Genomic DNA, 21,314 nt, shown 5'->3' on the forward strand with positions numbered 1-21,314 from the left:
CCTTTTTTTCCATAGGGTTAGACATTTGTAATGTTTTCTGAGATTCCTTATTTCAATCCTTAAGCATCTTTCAGAAGCGTGGGTTTGCAAGCAAATTCTCTTTATTATGAGATATCTTTGTGGTATTGTGCAGATTGCTTGTTGTGGTTTGTATAATTTGAACAGATGATTTAGAGGTGAAATGACTAGCGATGAAGTGAGTATTTCAAATGGGTGGCAAGCAGTGAAGTTAGGCAAGCAGTGAAGTTGGTCATTGGCCCTATTTAAAATGCGTATTCATTCAGAAATCACAGCCAGAAGAAAAGATAGCAGCCTGTTGAAGTGTGAACCTTAGTGTATCCTCTCTACTGAGGCTGTTGTGAAATGGTCCCATTGTTGTTTTACTACAACTTCAAACTACATGGCAGAGCCTGAACAAATTGAGAGTGGCTCACAGAAGATGCATCTTTCTTATGAAATCGTGGGGCCTATATGCAACCAACCAGTGTGTTTGTCAGGAGAAGCAAACCATGGATCATCTCCCGAGATGCCCTGTAGCACCATAATGCACCCCACAAGATCTGGCAATACCAACACCAGAAGCAGTGACCTGTGCAGAATATTGGGAACAGACCATATAGAAAGGTTGGATTGGAGAAATGACTAAAAAGAAGCACTAACACCAGGACAGACTAGGCACTTTAATTTTTATTGCCATATTATCTCTGTTCAGAATGTTAGGGTGACTGTATTTGGATCTTGGGGAGCACTGGATATGCAGCTGAATAAAGGCTTAAATCTGTGGCCCAGCAAAAGCTGCTGACCACAAGGCAAAATGATGTATTAAAAGCAACATTGAAAGATGCTTAGGCAAGTGGGTTTTAACCATATAGTAGTATTGTAAAATATATAAGAGAGCAGATTTTGCTTATGAATGCTTATAAGCCAGCCATTTGCTCATGCTAAGTAACTATCTTAACTATGTCAACTATTTTCAAGTGAGTCTGGGTGCTGTGAATGAGGTGAAGACATAGGAATGTGGAGATGGTATAATATTGGACAGAAAAACAGATTGGAATGTGAAAGATAACATGTAATTGGTAACAAAATCCAAGATGAACATATGCAAAAGGGTACGTGGTGATTGGTGAAAAAGCTTCTAGGTTTTAGTCAAAGTCTGCCCATTGACCAAAAACTAAGTTCATGGCCGTGGACATTTGCTCATAGCAAAAAGATATGTCAATTAGTAAAATGCATAAGCAGTTCCATGTTAATGAAATAAACAGTAAACGGAGGTGGAGCTTGAGATAGGAGGAGAAATGGGTGGAACGGAAGGAGGGACAAGGTGGAATAAATGGTAATGAGCATGAACCAAAGTGTATAAAATGTGGAAAAAACTATTGTTCAAGGTAGCTCCCTGTGTTCACAGGCTGTGTCTGTGAGGGAGCTAATCTGAAGCCATCTCCATTTTTAATAAAGCTGTTGCGAGCAACATGTGCAGGTAGTGTTTGCTCCCTGCTTGCTCTGGCTAATGAGTAACAGGATTCATGAGTGATTGGATCGTCATCTCTTTGGTCATTGGGTGCCACATAGAGTCAGGGTCTAAAACAATATCAATGGTTCATTGATATTTTGGGGGAAAGGGGCTGTTAAATTGAGTTTTAGAGTTTGATTTGTGGAAGCACATTGTATTTTTGAAATAATCTCTTGTACATGTGCATAAAGATTAAAAGTAGTTGCTTCAATAAATTTGGTCCATTAGAAGATAAAAAAATCCTTGCCACTTGATTAATACAAATTGACATAATTTTCTTTAGTTTGTGAACAATTATTTTATCAAGTATTATGTAAAGATGTCATCACATTAAAAATTAAAAGGCATTTTCAGAGATTAATAGATTTTAATGAGAAATAGAACCATTAGATCATGTAATCTGACTTCCTGTATAATGCAGGCAGATAATTTCACAATATTATCCTGTACTGAGCCCAATAATTTCTGAATTACTAAAACATATCTTCGAGAAAAGCATCATCTCTTTAGAGATGGAGATAGAAAATTCAATAGTTCTCTGGTGGTTAGTTATGTTGGTTAATCATTTCTGGTGTAGTCTGCTTGATTTCAAATTTCAATTTTCTCTGGAGAGTGGTCTTGATAAGTAAGCATTTCTTTCCTACATTATGGAGTTCTTTTAGTATTTCACATTTTTGAATGATCTTTCTCAAAAATATTTATATGAAATCTCCTTAATATTTGTTAATTTTTCTCCTTTAGATTATTGAATGCTCTAAGATTTAAAGTTGCATTTTTATAATTTCAACAGATACATAATTGCCCGAGCAAAAGTCTGAGCATCTATCTACGTGGGAATGAAATCATAATACAAATTCTTAACCACTCCATTAACAACGCTTAACCTACAATGCCATTTTTGCTGCTCCCTTTGCTCTCCTTTCATTTCTGAATCACAGTTCCAGAAGGTGATGTTTTTCAAATAACAGCATATGGCTTTTTGGCAGACTATGGTATTCAGTAAGGTATGATGTCAGCACTGGAGATGCTGCCAGGTATGCCTGATTCTGCAGTATTCTTTACTTTTTTAGCCCTGGTACTCAATAGATTTCTCTATTCTAAGTTTTTTACCTCTTTTTTATATTAGCATTCTATGTAGCCAATAATAAGCAGAATGCTTCCTCTTTGTATGTGTATCTGCTTAGATATAAATCCACGTTTGACTTCCAAGATCCCACAGAGCCTAGTGCATGGTCATTTGTTATCCTGAATCTTTTCACAGAGCAGAGGAATGCTTGCTCTCCTATTTTTTCACTGTTAAAAACACGTGTTTCTGTTTCCATGTGGTGAATTCATTTGTCCAAAGTGCACCCAAAGGACCCACTGGCTGCTGATTTATAGAATAGTACACTTAAGAGCAGGTAATTTTAAATTCACAGGAAACTGTTGCTTTGTAAAATTGCAACAAAATAGCAAGAAATTTGTTTATTAAATACAGAATATTAACATGGCAGCCATGTTTAAATGCAGTTTCTAGTTAGGCATTTTGTGTTTATTACGTATTTAAACTGTGTCATTTGAATATAACCTCAGCTCTGTTGTATGTGTTGTAAAAGAGTGGCTAGTTAGCTGCTACCATTTATTAAACAAGATTGGAACTGTCCCAGTGGCCTTGTTAACAGATCAGCTGGGCTAAACTTTGGCATAGAAGTATCTAGGGTCTACTTTCATTGCTGCTAACAGCTGGGTATAGGCTATAGCTTATAACTTGTTCCTGTACCCAGACACACAAACTCCCTCTTAACTCAGCTATTGGATGGCCCATCAGGATGAAACAAGGCTTAAAGCCCAAGTATCTCAACTCACTAGCTGCCAAAATGTCCACTTTAATACAGATACAGACTAGCTCCATTATAGAGCCACTACTTTTCCAGTGTCTTCCCACAATTCTGTCTGCTTTCTTCTTCTGTGCCCACAAAAGAGGTTCTTTTATAAGTTCCTAGGGGAAAAATCATGGAGTATGTCTATATAGTCATGGAAGAGGGTCTACAAGTGACTGCGACTTCTACTGCTGTGCCACCTGGCCTGGGTTATGTCACTGTGGGGCTGCCTCAGTTGAGTTAGGCCAGTGGTTCTCAACCTTTTTTAGACATGAGACTCCCCTTGGAAAAGTTAACTCTTAGCGTTCGCTCAGTTTTTGACTACAGAAGGATAATAAAACAATTCTGTTGCAAAAACAAAAAGAACACCACAGGTCAGAATGTTTTTAATGGTATGGATTCCTATTTTAAAACTCAGTTAGTTTTGTGAAACCTGTTTGCACACCTAGCAGTAGTCATGTCTACACAAGATGCTGACTGTGTAGTAGCCAGATAATACTGTGCAATACCATGTCACAGCACAGGCAGTGCTAATATGCTACTGCTCAGTATTATTAGGGTACTAGGCAGTAGCATCACTTTAAAGACAATTGCCAGTAGTACTGTGCAGTTACTCTGGTTACTGCACATTTATTTAGTACTTGCTTATACAAGTACAAAAAAAATGTGCGGTAACCACTACACAATAGTGTCTTGTGTAGACATGCCCAGTGTCAACCTTGTGTGACCACAGCACCCTGGTTAAGAATAACTAGACTAGGCCACATGAGAGAAATAGGCTAAAAAGAGAGATAAACTTGTGTTGATACCTTTTTTTTTAGTGAGTTCTGCAATGAAGATGTACACTTACTGTATTTTTAAGGTTTTAAAATTATAACAAGATCCTAATCAGTGGTATAAATCAGAAGAAAGTCAATTTTAATCATTGGGGCTACACTGATGTGAAGACCCAATAAGAGAAGAATCAAATTAGCGGGACTCCACAGAAATGGAGAAGAAACACTCTGACTGAGGGTTTTAGAATGGCTGTGGCCCTGAGCTCTGGAAATAGGTTGCTACATACGTAAATTATAGATGCCCTTTGACTTTTTACAAGTAATGTCTCTGTGAAAAATGTATATTTCCTCAATTAATTAGATGAGGGTTGTTTATCAGTCAGCTAATTTCTTTCCACTGAGAAAATAAACCATGTTGGAGCTTATGACAAAACGACTGATTCCACTTGCAAATTGATCACTGAGGAGATCAGATGAGTCAATATTGTCAATGCATTCTTGAAGTCATAAAATGCTTTTTTCTTACATGTTTTGTTTGTTTGTTTTAAGGAAAAGCCAGGCCAGAAAAACTCTTTCATAGAAAATAGTTTCTGGTAATCAGATTTGTGGTCACCCCATTGTGATCCTTCTTGCCCAGGGGGAAAAAATCCTAAGAAATAGCAGAATAGCAAGATGGTCAACTATGCAAAATGTGAAACCAGCAGATGATGAGATACTGTGACCTGAGGATCGTTGTCATGGCATGGTGCATCTTGTGAGATATAAAGCCTTCTCTTCCCTCTTGTTTATCCAAAAATATCTTGTTTGCAGCCCAAAGCAGTTTATATAGTGCCCTTCTTCCTAGAGTCCAGTTTATTCATCTTTTACACAATAGTCTTCCTTCATCTCTCAGAGTCCCAGACCCTTCTTTCTTGATTTGATCATTCCATAGCCCACCCTCCTGTGATTGTGCTATTCAAGTAGGCTTTCCCAAACCAACATCCTACACTCTATTTCTTCTTGGTTTAGGATTTTCATGGTCCTTCCTCTTAGGGACTTTGTGGTTTCCACCTTGGCTAAGGGGTTCCTTCACTCATGGGATGAGCATTTGCTTAATCCAGCTTTTCCAACTTGTTTAGGTTGCAGCTGTGTTCTACAAAATATATTTTCTCCCTAGTCTATTGGCTTCTGTCTTACCCTTACATAAGAAAGTCTGATTTAGCCACATGACTTGCTTATCACATGTCTATGTTCATTTTCTTCTGTGGAAGGCGAACTAAGTATTTGTAGGTAGAACTGCTGGTATAGAAAAAAGCTATATGGGGGAAAAGGAAATTGTGAGCTTCCAGAGTCTTTCTATTAGAATTGCTTCAAAGCAATGTTGTGCATCTAATTGAGGAACACCAGAAAGGTTTTACATATTCCTGGTAGGAAGCCAGAGGGTTTTCTTTTTGTTTCTTGATTCAATACATTTATATTGTACTGTGGTGGTCTGGCATTATATTCATGCTGGGGAAAGTTAGTCTATCAAACAAACTCCCTAGTATTTACCAGAGAGGAATGACTTTACAAGCCATTGAAGAAATGTATCAGGAAGCAATAACTGACGCTGCCACTAGGTTTTGGGCCCCTCCCATATTTATGGTTAAGAAAAAAAAGACTTTATGTACTATGGAGAATTCAGTGAAGTCATTTTAAATCATTCTATACATTATCATGAGTAAAGGATATTCTGGTTCATTGTATCAGATTCAGTCTGGTTTTCCCCACTGAATCTTAAAAGTGATTGTTGGCAAATGGAAGTGGATTTAAAGTGAATGCCAAAAATTATTTTGTTTTCACAGCAGGACAAGGCATGCAGCAATTTTACAGGGCCTGTGCAGTGCTACAGCCAGCTTTGAAAAAGGCAACGGGGAGTATATAGTGCAGGTTGCTTTGCTATGCCTGTTTGTTATAGCTTGAAGATCTCCTAGTGTATGCTAAAACTTTTGAACAAGAGTTGACACATTTATAATTATGTTCTATGGTTAGCTTAGGGCTACCAATCTGAAATGGATCCCAAAGAAATGTGAGTTGCATCAACAGGAGGTGCTTTACCTTGTGCACACCATCACCAAGACAGTCATTTTTACTGCCAGAAAGAAAATTGAGTCTATGTAGAGCTGGCATCTGCCCAGATACTCTGATGTGCCAAGTTTTGTAGGACTCTTTTATTATAGAAGGGTCATTTATGGGCTTGCCAATATTGCAAAACCATTGCATAGGTTGGGTGGGAAGAGGAAACTATTTTGGTGGTTCATACATTGTGATTTAACATTTGCAAAGTTAAAAAAGGCTCTTGTGACAGATCCTGTCTGTCTATATTCCAAAAGCGCTTTCATATTGAACACAGATGCTAGTGCTCACATTGTGGGGAGCAATATTGACACAAGAACACAAAGGACTTGAGAAAATGCTTGCTTATTATGGCAAGATTCTGAACTTTTAGGGAGAAATTATTGCACCATCGAAAAAGCACTTCTGGCACTGGTTAAATCTATAAAACATTTTCATCACTGTTATGATGGAAGGAAGTTTACGCTCAAGAAAGGTATCAGTGGCTCTTCAGATATAAGAATCCTTCGGGGAAACCTGCCAGGTAGTTAGAAAAAAATGAAGCATTATAATTTGACAATATAGCTGAGCACAACCTTGATAATGCTAATGCCATGTCCAGATGGTATTGTTGAAAGGTTAGTTGCAAATGCTGAAGAGCTGAATTAAGTGATTGGGCAAGAGGAAATGAGTTTTCTCAGAGCTAGATGTCTGTCTCCTTGTAACTGCTTGCACCCATTGGAAAAATGGGTGTAGGTTTGCAAGAACAGATCTTCAGAATAGCTAAATTTTTCCAGGTGCATCCTGATATTAAGACATTGGGTATTTAAAAAAATGAAGGCAGCCACCTTGGAAAGTGTCCCTCGGGTAATGACAATATAAGATTTCAGGTCATACCAGCTAGAAATAGAAGCAGACCAGCTCTGCCTCAAGCTGTTGGAGTGCCTGCTGGGATGTGTCTCACACAACTGATTCACTTCACTGGGTGAAAAACGTGACACCATTTGTCCAGCCTGTTGATCTGCAGAACTGGGTGAGGTATGCTCCTAGGGCTTGAGGGGCCTTGTCTTTTGTGCTCCAGGAATTTCCATGGTGGATTGAGTGCCTGGGAGCACCTGTCTGACTTTCCCAAACAACCAAGACATCCTCCCAGCTTCTCTGGGGAAGTATCTTAGTACCAGGAGAAAGTTGGGATTCATCCCCAGTGCTGATGATTTTGGCAGATGCTTTATGGTTTATGGATTTATTAAAGCAGAGAAGTGAAAAGTTTTACCTAGCAGCTGCTATGCTAAAGTGAGAAACTGCAGCTCTGTTCTGGCCTCTGGAAATTATGACAAGTTTCTAAGCTATTTTCCTCATACTGACTGGTACATGACCCCTGACTGGTATTGTCAACCATTGTAGTTTTCAGTTTGTTTCGCATTTCCTGATTATGGAAAGGGAGGGGGGGTCTTTACACTTTTTGCCACTTACTTTTATGTGGTATTTTCTGTACCACAACACCATAAATGAATTATGGGCAATCTGTTCATGGTGAACTTACAAATATGATATCATGTTGATAACTGGATTCAGTGTGTTTCTTTTTCTTTTTCAAGGACTTCCCCATTTGAACAAAGTTAACCTTAAAACTACTCTCTCCTTGTGGTCTGCCTTTCAGAATGGGGCTTGGAGCTTGTATTGCTTTGTATTCAGGAGGGAGAAAAGTCGTGTTACACAGCCTTATAATCCTATGTACATACGGCTAAATGGCCATTTTCATAAAAGACTGCTTGAATGGAAAACCACAGAAGTTAAATTTAGGAGCATCATGCTGTCTTGTGATTATGGGCTGTATGTTCCACGTGATGTAAACTGGTGCAGCTCTTAGATCCCAGCAAATAATTTAAATCTAAATTCTCAATAAATCCAATATACCTTTTTATTCCTGTTAGTAGTCTCTTTCTTTTGGGGAGCAGTCAATTTAACATGCTCCTGACATGCTCTTACAAATTCAAACAATTCAAAGAAGACTGTTCATGAGAGAGGCTGACAGTATAATTTGATTTTATTTGTATGTTTGGTATTTCATGTATGGAATTTATTTTTTTTTTTAATGAGTAAAAACATTCCATCAATTTGCAATATGAAAAGTTTCTGTTGATCAAAGCAAAGAAATCAAACACCCAACAGATTAGGGAACCAAAAAAATAAAATAAGGTAAACCTTTAATACTTTGCTTTTATGAATAATGCATTGACTGCAAAAATTGGAGTCATTCTATCCATATAAACAAGTTTATAGTAGTAACAAAGTGCATGAAGCAAATTGCTAAATTTGACAATGGTATTAAAATAAAAAGTACTTTAAAACAATACTTTAATACAGTTTCTTGCCATGATTCCATCATGCATCAACACAAATCAAATCCTGAGGCAACCTGTGCCTTTGACAGTCTTACTGTGCTACGATGTAAATAAATGGAAAGGATGATCAAAACCTGCAGGAGGGTGATGAGCATCGGACAAGTCCAGCTATCTTCAGAGTTGTATAAAAAAAAAAAATCAAAGTGCACTGTTGGTACATCTTATTTGGGCCTGTAAAGGACACGTATACCACAGGAGCTTGATTCAAAACCCACTGAAGTCTATTTCCATTGACTTCAATGAACTTTAGTATAAGCCCCAGGGCAGTAAAATATAAGAGTTATTCTGTTACTGATATCACCAACCGGCTTAAAAGTTGTACCAGGAGATGTAAGTAAACTTTTTTGTATACTTGAGGCACACACTTTTAAATTATCTGATGAATGAAAGTGTAGAGTACTGGTACTTAATGTTTTGGTGCCAGTACCAGACTGGTCCATTATCAGCATTCAGATCTATTTCTAATTACAGATAAGGCATATAACAAAAAAGTAAATATTTGGTTATTAATATTTTATACAGTTCAGCAACCCAACCAGTCAGATTTTATGTTGCCAATTTGAATAATCTTCAAACTTGTGTCTTCCATCTTTAGATAATACTTTTCCTTAAAAAAGTAGCTGAACCCTGTCATGGAAATAAAGAAGAAAAAATGGTTTATGCATTAGTTAGAACATTAATTCCTGATCATAAGTGGTTGCTTTATTTTATAATTTTAAATACAAGTATTGGAATCAAATATTTTTCTAAGACAATGTTATTAAAAATTATTTTTGGTTTTAAGTTTATATGAAACCCAGAATTCAAAGTGGATATAAAGGAGAGATCTATTTTTACTGGAACTTAAGCCAATCTCCTATTTCACAAACAACAAAAAATTTCTGGACATGAATAATTGCTGTAAAAAATTTGTCATTTCTATATCTAGCTATATGAATGGAAGTGTGATGAGGTAGGTGATACAGGGTAGTTTTTAAGACAATAAGTTAGACCCTAAGCAACAGGTGGAGGTAGATGAAGGGAAGAAAGGAGCAAAGATTACACCAAGCAACCTTTTCACATTTTTTAAATCTTAGATATGACCATGGTCTGCTTCAGTCTCTAATAGATTTGAAGCAATGCTGAAACTTATTATAACTCTTTGAAGCCTTCCCATATTCCCCAATGGCAGGGAAAATTGCTAAGCTATGCTGTCTCAATTATGCCCTTTCCTTTGGGGACACCTGCTATGTCATACACCAAGAGATGGGGTCCATTTTGCTGAATACATGTAATTTATGCTATAAGGAGAGCAGCTATGGTGCCTCACACCACATTATGCAAAACAGAACAAATGAATCTCTCAACCAGGTCCAAGCCTCAAAGATCTCTTGCTATTAAATCCTATTTCTAAACTTTATGACTTTTTATTGGGATTTGGTATCACAGAACTCTAAATTCTTTCTGTCATTGGTGCAGTTTTGAAAAATGCTATCCATGTTGCACAAAACTGAAGGTAGTGGTGACTGTTCTTATTTATGGTGTTCTGGAAAGGTCTTACTTCTTAAATATAATCTTTTAAAATGGTAAATCAAAACAGTTAAATGGAGAGACATGGGGAAAACACAAAAAACAAGCTTGAAGCACTTTTTGTTTTAGCTAGCAACATCCTGTTCATTAACTACTAGAAATGCCTGCTTCTGCACTTCCTAGAAACAGTCAAGGGCATTACATACTTTAAAGATCTCTATAAATGTTTAAACTAGGATATAGCTCACCACTGTCACTGGGACTTAGCACAGCATCTAAGTTGTCTGGAATGCCATTCCATGAATCAGCAATGAATTTAGGAAATCCAGGCTCCATTTTTTTCTTTTCTTCATTGTACCTGCAGAAGATTACATATCTTAGTTTAACACTAACTCTTGACCTTGGGCAGTACACGTGGGTATACACAATATCCCTATATGAAATTCAATAGCTGGAGTTGCACTTCCATGAAACTGGTCCAATTCTGTGAAAACCCTGTACAATTCTGCAGCCTTTCCAGTTTAAAATGCAATTTTTGTTGAATGCAAATGTGGCCAATTTCATCCTGGGATATTCTTTTCCAAGTAAACTGCTTTTGCTTTTACAGAATATCAGACTGAAAAATTCAGAATTTTAATTCTAATGAAGATGTTGTTTTTTTGAACCATTTCACACCTCCCTCCTTTGCTTAACAAACCTATTATAAAGGAGCAGTGCAGAATTAAAATGCATCTGTTAAAAAAGTATAATAATGGCATGGAAAAGATTTTGTAATGTATCTATTTTGTTTCTGTCTTGCACACAATGAAACAGTCACTTATTTAAAGGTTATGATGTCTATGTTAAGTACAGTTGGATTTTCTCAACTGTTTTCTGATTGCTGGTTATCTTCTTTAAACATATATAAATCAGGTAAACCATTTGTTTTCTTAACAATAAATTATACATTCTACAGTGACAGCGACTGATAAGGTGCCTTGATAAAAATAGTGCCTGTGGTTAGAGTGATACATTTCTTGGGAGGCCCTGGGGTACAATTAATCAAAACAATGAGCATTAAGGGAGAAACCAGCAGCTTTGCAAACTCATGGCCTGTAAATCTTAGTAAAAATCTAAAGTACTGTACTGCACATGATTATTTTTATAAATGTTTGGCAATATTAAACATGATCAATGAATAGTGAACATGTCAAAAATGAATGACAAGCAATCAGTTGCTTTTAAGATCATTTCCTATATTTTTAGATAATGGGGGAAAAGAGTGCTGTCCTTGCAGATAACAGATCATAATTTTCTTTCAAATGGTAAGCTTTGTGAAAAGGTATTTTATTTACTTACAGGAACTGTTAGCCATTAGGCAATAAAAAGACACTTCATCCACTCTGGTAATAACATGAAATTAATGTTCATATAAAAGGATTCAATTACACTGGATACAACCTTGAGAGATGCTGTAGTGTATATTTCCTGAAAGAATACTAAAAACTTGGAAACTATATTACCTGCTTGATTTTTAATTTGCTTTTACATAACTTGGCTCTTATTTTAACCTAGAATTTGAAGCATGTTCCTCAGACTAAAGTCTGCCCTAATTCTAGCTGCAAGGAAGCTCTGTCTGGTGTCCAATAAGTCAAAGACTAGAAATTAGGACCTTTTGGATTCAATTCAGAGCTTGCCACTTAATAACTATTATTTGGACAGGTCTCCCCAGTTAAGCAAAATATTCAAACTGATTCCTATGTTTTAGGAACTTCTTTTGTGCTAGCTCTTCAGCAATGTTCCCTCTAAGGTGTAGCAGTCTGTGAGTGTGCCACTTCAGTCCGTGAGTGCACCACTTTGGTCTGCTCCTAAATTGGTCCTGCCTCCCAGTTTTGGCACATGCTGCTTCGATCTGCCCTGCAATTGGTTGCCCCCCAGCACTGTGGCTGGCAGATAGGTATGCACGGGTCCTACACTGTTGCATGGCATGATTTTATTGTACGTGGCTGCACATGCATGCAGCTTAGAGGGAACACTGATCTTCAGAGATAACATAAGATAATTCAACCATAAGAGTCTTTCAACCATACCAGCATACCAATGTTTAAAACATTTTCTCCCAACGCGGGGTTCAAATTTGTTTTACAGGCTCCAAGCAGTTGTAAGAAGTGGGGTAAAGCTGTCCCATTTGTGTAGCAAAAAGCTGAACAAAGCACCCTCCAAAGCAATTATTGAATACTCCATTGAGTACTTAGGAAGGAAGAATAGCTTTTCAGAAACCTGGTTCAGTCCTCAGCAAGGGTACAGATTCTCTGTGGGAGTACTTTGTAAATAATGTGGGATCAATTTACTTTAGAATAAATTACTTTAGAGTAAACTGTCCTGGGCATGTGTCTACATGCGTAGGGATGTGGGAGCAGATTTGCTGCTCTTATCAGCAGACTGCTCCTGTTCCCTGTGGCCATGCATCCAGGCCCCTGCAGCTCTAGGCTCCCCCTGGATGTTAGCTTAGGAGCTGGCAGGGAGCAAGAGGCCAGGAGACAATCGTCTCCTGGCAAAGGATGGGAAATTGCTCCATGTCTCCCTGTCTGGGCAGCAGGGAGCTCCTAGCTCCTGTTCTGTGATCATGAGCACAGTGCTTGGGCTGGGAGATAAGTATCTCCCAGCTCCTGTTTCCTGTTTGCTATTGGGAGGCAGGGACTGGGAGCTCCCTGCTGCCAGGGCAGAGGGACATTTTCTCTACCTGGGCTGTAGTGCCAGAGCCTGTCCCAGCAGCAGGCAGCTCCCAGGGGCAGGGAGCAATCTTCTTCCCTCTGATGCCCAGCTGACCAGGAGCACATTTACTCCCAATCAGCCATCTATATATGCCATATTGTGCAGTAAGTAATCAAGAGTAAAGTTGCTATTTGTATTTATGGGTAGCACATTTACTCATGATTAGAGCTAATTAGTGCACAGTAAGCATTTGCACATGTAGACAGTGCACAGTAGTTAGCTCTAATTAGCTCAATCTCTAATGAAGGATCTCATGTAGGCCCATTATAACCTTAGTTAAATCAGTTATCATGTTTTAATTCTAGTTTCTCTAAAATGGGGATACTTTATTGCTCTTTGTGGGTATTTTTTTATGCTTTTATACTTAAAATGTAAGATCATTGTTGCAGCTTTTTACTTAATGTAAATATATGCTACACCTAATAGAAATGGGACTAATCTTGGTTTGGCCTCTAGTCACCATTGCAATACTGAAAAGCATTTTAAGAATAATACAAATGATATGGCATTCTGAAATGTGTTCAGTCACCTAAGTTGTATCATATGTTAATCCTCTGACAGACATTCCACACATAAATATTCTGGATATTCTTGCATACACATATTCATGGAAAACATTTCAAAAAGGTTTGGGATGCTGTAAACATGAATTCAAGCTAAGAATTTTCAAATCATTAACAGATATATTTCTGCAAAATTTACCTAGTTTTCCTCAACATCAACTGCAAAAGTAAAGCAAATGGTAGTTAGGTTGCTGTTAGGAAACCTATCACTCCCCAACAAATTTTGATCGTCATTTAAATATATTATTTCCCCACTTTTCTTTCCAGTGGCTTTCAAGCATAATGGCTCATGGTGAGATTTTTCAAAGGCAAAAATGGTACATCAGGTGTTTAGCTCCCAATGCTGTTCACCTAACTGCTATTTGTTCCTTTGAAAATCTCTTGGAGGTTTTGTTCTAGGTATTATGACCTGACCACATTGTTTTGGTAATATAACACATTGTTTGGTAAAAGGGATATAACACTTCTTTGGCTCTTTTCTAGTTAAGAATATTTTGCTACCTATGTTCAAGTTCACTGAGAATCAGGGGGTGCATCTATGTTCATTAATGCACTGTAGTTACTGTGCATTAAGTTTAGTACCTGCATAATCAAGGACAAAATGAATATGCAGTAACTGGTGCTAGTGCACAGTAGAGCCAGTGCATGGGTTTCTACAGATGCTAACTGCTCAGTAGCCTAATACTATTGCGCAATAGTGTATTAGCACTGGTTTTGCCCAGCACTCTACTGCACAGTGTTACTAGGCTAGTATGCAGTTAGCATCTCATGTAGATGCACCCAGTGTTCACCACTCCAGCTCTGAGATTATCCGATTGTAGGCCACCTTAACTGAATCTTACTTCCAAAATTTTTCGCCAGCAAAAATGTATGTCTTCTTGTTCCTGCCCCAGTTAAAAGCTGCATTAACTCGTTGAACATCAGGAGGTAGCCCTAGATTGGTGAGTTTCTTTGGATATCCTCGCTCCAAATTACTGGCTGAGTAAACCCAGTATTCATTTCCTAAATGAGAAAGAAACATGTGGTTACAAGACAATTCACTTGGTTACCAAGCAACTTAACAGGAAAAGTTTTGGGATCTTTCTGTTGGGATCTTTTATGAATCTGTGGCCACATCTACATGAGATGACGACTGTTCAGTAGCCAGAAAATACTGCACAGTAGCACATCATAGTATGTACAGTGCTAATATGCTACTGCACAGTAGTATTAGGCTACTGCACAGTAGCATCACCTAAAAGACATTTGCTGATGCTACTGTGCAGTAACTCCAGTTACTGCACATTTATTTAGTTCTTGCTAATACAAGTACTAAATAAATGTGCAGTATTGACTGCACAGTAGTATTTCATGTAGATGCGCCCTGTTTGAACTGTTAGTACGTGATGCTGTGTACACCCTGTTTCTACTGTTAGTACATGATGCTGTGTACATTAAGATTGCTGGACCAGGACTCCGGGGATTCCTGGTTCTGGTACTGTTCCTTGACTTTGAGCAAGTGATTTCTCTGAGTGTCTGATTTTCCTACTCCTGCCTCTCTCAAACTTTAATGATAAACTCCTTAAGGTGAAAACTTTCTCTTCTATGTTTATGGACAGTTCCTACCACAGTGAGACCTGAGTTTCAATTAGTATGGCAATAATGAAAATAATTTACATATTCTGACCACCCCCCCCATGGACTGTTTGTTTGTTTCTGCATTTTTTATTAATCGATTAAATTGAGTACAACTATAATGAATATAAAGTAGCTGTTCATATTAAACATTTTTAAATGTTTTTCTTCTGCGGTCTTCGAAAATGCAAAACTTTCCATTTTGGTAAATATTTTAGGGCCCTGATTCTGCAACATATATATGAAGTGGATACATACATATTTTGCAAATATTCCTGTTCATGTCAGTTACTCACTGAGTCCTGGAAAACTCACTCCAGAAAAATACATTTTATGAGACTTAAATTATAATAATTATGAATGCTAGAAATCGTTCCACTGACTTAATTTGAAAGTTGGACCAGGCAGGGATTAAGCTAAAAAAAGCTATAAGGTGCAGCATCTAAGTGCTGGCAAGTTTCAAAAATGATCATGGCTGTGCTAGTACTAAGATTTTATGATAACTGGCTTATAGACTGTTTCCTAGTGATCTTTTATTGTTTGGTAGTCTTTCCTGCTTAATTTGTTTTCCTATGTTAGATTAGCTGTATTACCCTTTACAATGCACATCCAAATGGGTGAATATCAATAGAACTCTATAAAACAAGTAGGGATATTCTAAGTACTTTAGTTTGGCTGTACAGATTCTTTATTTTTTTTTAATTATATCATCCCAATCCAGGATGACATAAGACCCAGGCAACTATAGGCCCATTAGTCTTACTTCGGTCCTGGGGAAGTTCCAGGAGCACATCTGTGAGGGCCCAGCAGCAGGGAGAATGCTCAAGGGCAACCAGCATGGGTTCATTAAGGGCAGGTCCTGTCAGACCAACCTGATAGCCTTCTATGATCAGGTCACAAAATCATTGGTCACAGGTATCGCAGCAGATGTAGTCTTTCTGGACTTCAGAAGGGCTTTTAACAGGGTTTCCCATCCCATTCTCATTAAAAAGCTATGTGACTGTGGCATTGATGCCTACACAGCCAAATGGGTTGCAAATTGGCTAGGGAGCCACACCCAGAGAGTGGTGATGGAAGGGCTCGGTCCTTGAGCCTGTACTGTTCAATTTCTTTATTAGCGACTTAGATGAGGGGGTGAAAAGCACCCTGTTCAAATTCACTGACAACACCAAGATTTGGTGCAAGGTGGGCACACTAGAAGGGAGGGACAGGATACAACTGGACCTGGACAGGTTACAGAGGTAGGTGAATCTGAATAGGATGGGATTCAATACTGACAAATGCAGCATGCTACACCTAGGCAGTAAGAACCAGCAGCATACCTATAGGTTGGGGGACTCCCTTCTCAAAAGCACGGTGGCAGAAAGAGATCTTGGAGTCATCGTCGATTCTAAAATGAACATGGGCCGCCAGTGTGGGGATGCAGTCAGCAAGTCTTAACCGCAGCTTATCATGCATCCACAGATGCATCATGAGCAGGTCTAAGGAGGTGATCCTCCCCCTCTCTGTGACACTGGTGAGGCCACAGTTGGTGTACTACATCCAGTTCTGGGCGCTGCACTTCAAGAGGGATGTGAACAACACGGAGAGGGTCCAGAGGAGGGCCACTCACATGATCTGGGGACAGCAGGGCAGGCCCTATGAGGAGAGGCTACGGGACCTGAACCTGTTCAGCCTCAACAAGAGAAGGCTGAGAGGGGATCTAGTGGCTGTCTATAAACTAACCAGGGGGGACCAGAGGGGAATGGGTGAGACCCTGTTCCCCTGAGCACCTCCCGGAGTTAACAAGGAATAACGGCCACAAATTGACTGACAGTAGGTTCAGGCTAGACATCAGACAGCACTACTTTACAGTCAGGGAGGCCAGGATCTGGAACCAGCTTCCAAGGGAAGCTGTGCTGGCTCCTACCTTAGGGGTCTTTAAAAGGAGGCTTGATAACTACCTAGCTAGGATCATATGAGCTTAAACATATGAGCCCAGTATTCATTCCTGCCCAGGGCAGGGGGTCAGACTTGATGATCTGCTCAGGTTCCCTCTGACCCTACATCTATTAACCTATGAATCCAACAATCATTCAGGCCTGCAGAATAAATTATCATTATCCCCTTCCCCTCTTCTCCATCCCCCTCCCTCCACCCTCTTCCTGTTCAGAAAATGCACAGCAGCATTGGCCATATGGTGTCTAGGTGGTTAGGGATGTTTAGTCATGTTTCAGTAGATACTAGAGCACAATTTTTGCTGGCTCAGTTTTTCAAATAATGAAAACCATCTCCCAGCTTCACTTGTTTGGCCAATACAGCTGTACCATATATATGACTTACAATGGACAGCATACTAACTCCTATCTGTTCTTCTCATCCTCCCCCACCAAACTAGCTAGCATTCCTGCCTGCATCCTTTCTACTTGATGAGAAACCAAATTCACTTCTTCGAAAGCAGAGCAAGGATTCGTCTTTGGCAGGCAGTGAAGCTGAAGCAGAGGAACGTCAGAAAAATGTAGCAAAAACTCAAAGAGAAATTAAGTGTATTGATCCTATAAGCTAGCAGAGGGGTGGGGAGGGGGAGGGTTGCCAAAGAAAATTCAGCACCTGATTGTGAAGAACATGTCAGAGCATGCACTATTATTATTATTTTTCAATGATGAATTTTTTATTTCATCCTGACTGCTGCTGTGCTTGTCTTTCAGCTGTTCTTTGTTTAATGGGAGGTGAGAGTATTCAGTAACTTGCAGTTTCAATTCCCAAGCCAACAGACAGGAATAATTAAAATCTAACATTCATGACCCTTCTGATATAGCAGCCTTCAGTGTTGCACTATCTGGACCTACAAGAAGCTACATTTGAATGCAACACTTACATAAGTGACATCTTGCAATTACAACTTCAAGCCAGTACCTGAAAAAAATATAGACTTCTCTTCTTGAGGGGCCTCATAGACAGCATCAATTTTGTCTGGCAGATCAGGCCAGAATGTAGCAACAAGAAGTGGACCTGTGGGTTTATTTCGGGGGTTTACAGTCCTCCACATGAATCTGAGCAGAAGAGAAAATTGCACAGGATTTACAATGAACTAATTCATCAGCACATCTGTTTCTCATAATCTTTGGCAAAGGTACAATATGCTCCTACACACACACACACACACACACACACACACACACACACGCTTGCTTTCTCTCCCCCTCTCTGACACAAGCACACATACACACCCAGTCAATTAATAGCTGCCCAAACTTCTAATTACTTGGCTGTTGACTTAGAATATTGAATGGAGAAAGTATGATTTGTTTCACAGCATGCTAATAAAATAGTAGCATATAATATACTACCTGCTGGACCACCACTGCAGTTGCATAAAATTGATTGCTTAAGGGTTCACATTGGTTCTCCTACCATAGTAAAATGTAGGCTGTGCTTGAATTATACAAATAAACCCATTTATAAGGCTTTTAAATTATTACAGATATCCTGCTGCTGTTGCATATGGAGCAGATGGACAAGTATTTGACAAAAGCAGAGATTTGTATTCTGTGAATTGCTCTTACAATTACTATTGTAGTGACTAAAAGTTCAGATCTAATAACAGTATATCACACAGCTTGGAAGTGAGCTTGGTGCTAAAAGAGATCACAAGCATTAAAAATGTTCATTAGAGAAATGCAAAGGGTAATTTATTGGCTATTTTATGTAAAAGCAGTATCTTCATTTGATTTAAGCTTTAAAAAGCTGTAATTATCTTTAAATGGCAGTGCCTTGTGCAGAATGCATTGATATTAACAAAGGAACAACTGTTTCCCCTCCCTGATGGAATGAAGAGCCTTTTTTTTCAACAGAACAAAAGCCTTCCTTCAGTTTGCCAATTTTCCAAAATGAAAAATCAACAAGCTAGTGGAAAACTCAGTTGCAACATGCATTAGCTGGCAGATACTAAACTAATTTCCAGGTCAAACAGTGCTTTCACCAGTATGATCTTCGTTCCCTGGAGTGAAAAAATGTCACTTCCTCATCCTTACCTCGAATCTTTATTCTAATGGAACTCCCAGTGCCCAGATGGGTTTGACAAGAGGGATTTTGTTTAGGCTTGTTTCTAATTAATAGAACTGGATGAATGTTTTCAGTGGAACAGCTGAAAATGCAGCTGTATCAAACTTTGATTCAAATGAAGTTTGATGGGTAAAACTTGAAAGGAGCCATTTGAATTTTTATTATTTCTTTTTGATAATATCTGGATGTTTCAGCACATATTATATAAAAATAGTCGTGTGGGCATAAATTTTTGTGTCTAAAATCCTTTTTTTTTTACAGTCTACTTTAGTGGGTGCATCTACACATGCCCCTATGGCGCTGTTGTTACTGCACCATCATGAAGTACTAAACGGTGGTGAAGTAACAGCCCATACTGTGCTATGCTGGTGGTACACAATTATTTTTAGCCACCATGTCATCATAGAAATGTGCTATACCTAGGAAGTGCATTGTTATGGCAGTGTAGCAGGGGCATCACAATTTTTGCCCACAAATGCTATGCTGCTGTAGCGTGTTACTATGCCATAGCGATGAAGCATTCCATGTAGACGCACCTAGTTTCATCAAAGCACTTCAACATGATCATAGTAACATTATTTAGCAATTTCAAACTACAGTAGAAGTTCCTTTAACCAGTACCTTATAAGCCAGCATGCTCTATTAACTGGCATGCCGGCTTGTAAGGTAAAGTGAAAGCGCTGCCAAGCCCCCACGGCCTGGGGGCATAATAGGCTGTGTGAGGCCTGCCTCCCTGTCCCACAGGGCCCATGGGAGGGGCTGCAATGCCACGGGAGGGGCAAGAGAAACAGCGGCCCAAACAGGCAAGGGCACCTGTTTGGGCTGCTCAATTAACTGACATATTTTGTTATCCGGCATCCCCCATTCTGTGGGGATGCTGGATAACAGAGCTTTTACGGTATTAGATTCCGTCCCCCCACCCCGAACATTACAGGTTTCCCTTGCTTTATACGGGTTCTGTATGTGTGAATTCACTCTTATGTGATGACTCTTTGTATGCCAAAAATTTGTTATATGAGAGGTAAATTCACTCTTATACATCAGTGTGGTGGAAGCCTGCAGTCAGATGCTTTGTGCGGTGCATTGTGGGAGTGACATGCACCAAAATAGTCTTCTGTGTGGATCTATGCTTGTTGCTCGTTGTCTGCGACATATGTTTCTATAGTTGCCGTCCCCATTATGGCTTCTAAGCATCCCGCTAGCTTATCTCCAAGTGTCTGCTCTTGGTGAGTACCAAAATTGTCTTGTAAAAGTGGTGGAAATGGGTTTGGAGGTCAGTACAGTCAAGGTCTTGGAATGTATCCCTATTTGTTACATTGTAAGCTGGGTTCCCTTTATGCAAATTCAAGTTGTGCAGTGTTTTCCAGGAACTCCTGTACTGCATAAAGGGAGGGAAACCTGTAGTTTCACAGTAAGTTTCAAAACTTTGGATTTTTTTGCTCCAGTTTAAAATGAAAACAGATGTATGAGTGTTAGATTTTTTTTTAATGAAAAAGACTGTTTGAATATGTCTTTGTGGTATGGAGTAGTGGGTCTTTACGGGAACAGTCCAATTATGTACAGTATAGTATGCATTCATTACATTTTTCTTCCTTAATTTCTTGGCTCTAGTCAGATTAGTATGAACAAAAGTTTTCTTTGAACAACTAATCTGGTCTTTCTCCTCATTGTACACCCTGTCTTACTTCTGTATGACTTAGCAATTGGATACTGTGGCAGGTTTCATTAAGGCAGATGAGTCACAAAAGTCACAAGACCCATGATCACAACTTATTTTTTTAATTCCAGAATGGTCACAAGTTTGTATTCACCCTCCACTCCTAAACTTGGGAAAGCTACAAGACCAGCAGGCAAATGAATTCCAAAGCAAAATAAATATTCACTCTCTATTTTTGCTGTATGTTAAATAAAGAACATATCAATATAAACAACATGTAAAAACTTTTTCATTAGTCTTGTACCAACTGCTGTACTGCCTACATTTTGAAAGTCATATTTTGTTTTCATTCTGCATATTCAGTTCAAAATGCCTTGTAATTACACATTCATAATGTTTGCATTTCAGCGTTAATTCTGACAGATTTATGAAGAAAATATAATTGATTACACTGAAGTTATGATCTGCATTATGGCAAAGAACTGCCAAATGAAGAAAAGAAGGAAAGAGACAGAACTAACGTGTAACAATCTAGTTCTGGGCTCAG

General features: G+C 38.7%; 1 protein-coding gene across 1 annotated transcript in view; it reads right to left on the reverse strand.

Moving 5' to 3' along the window:
- Nucleotides 1–8,411: 8,411 nt before the first annotated feature.
- MMP2 (matrix metallopeptidase 2) overlaps nucleotides 8,412–21,314 on the reverse strand; it is a 57,507-nt gene continuing 44,604 nt past the window's right edge. Inside the window, exons 10-13 of the mRNA XM_019535700.1 lie at nucleotides 17,962–18,098; nucleotides 14,295–14,454; nucleotides 10,384–10,493; nucleotides 8,412–9,253 (exon numbers count right to left, since the gene is read on the reverse strand). Of these exons, the coding sequence (XP_019391245.1) occupies nucleotides 9,150–9,253; nucleotides 10,384–10,493; nucleotides 14,295–14,454; nucleotides 17,962–18,098 (511 nt within the window). The 3' untranslated portion in view covers nucleotides 8,412–9,149. The remainder of the gene's footprint in view (nucleotides 9,254–10,383; nucleotides 10,494–14,294; nucleotides 14,455–17,961; nucleotides 18,099–21,314) is intronic.

The sequence above is a fragment of the Crocodylus porosus genome, unplaced genomic scaffold (genome assembly GCF_001723895.1).
Source record: "Crocodylus porosus isolate Cpor-Errol unplaced genomic scaffold, CroPor_comp1, whole genome shotgun sequence".
NCBI lineage: Eukaryota > Metazoa > Chordata > Crocodylia > Crocodylidae > Crocodylus > Crocodylus porosus.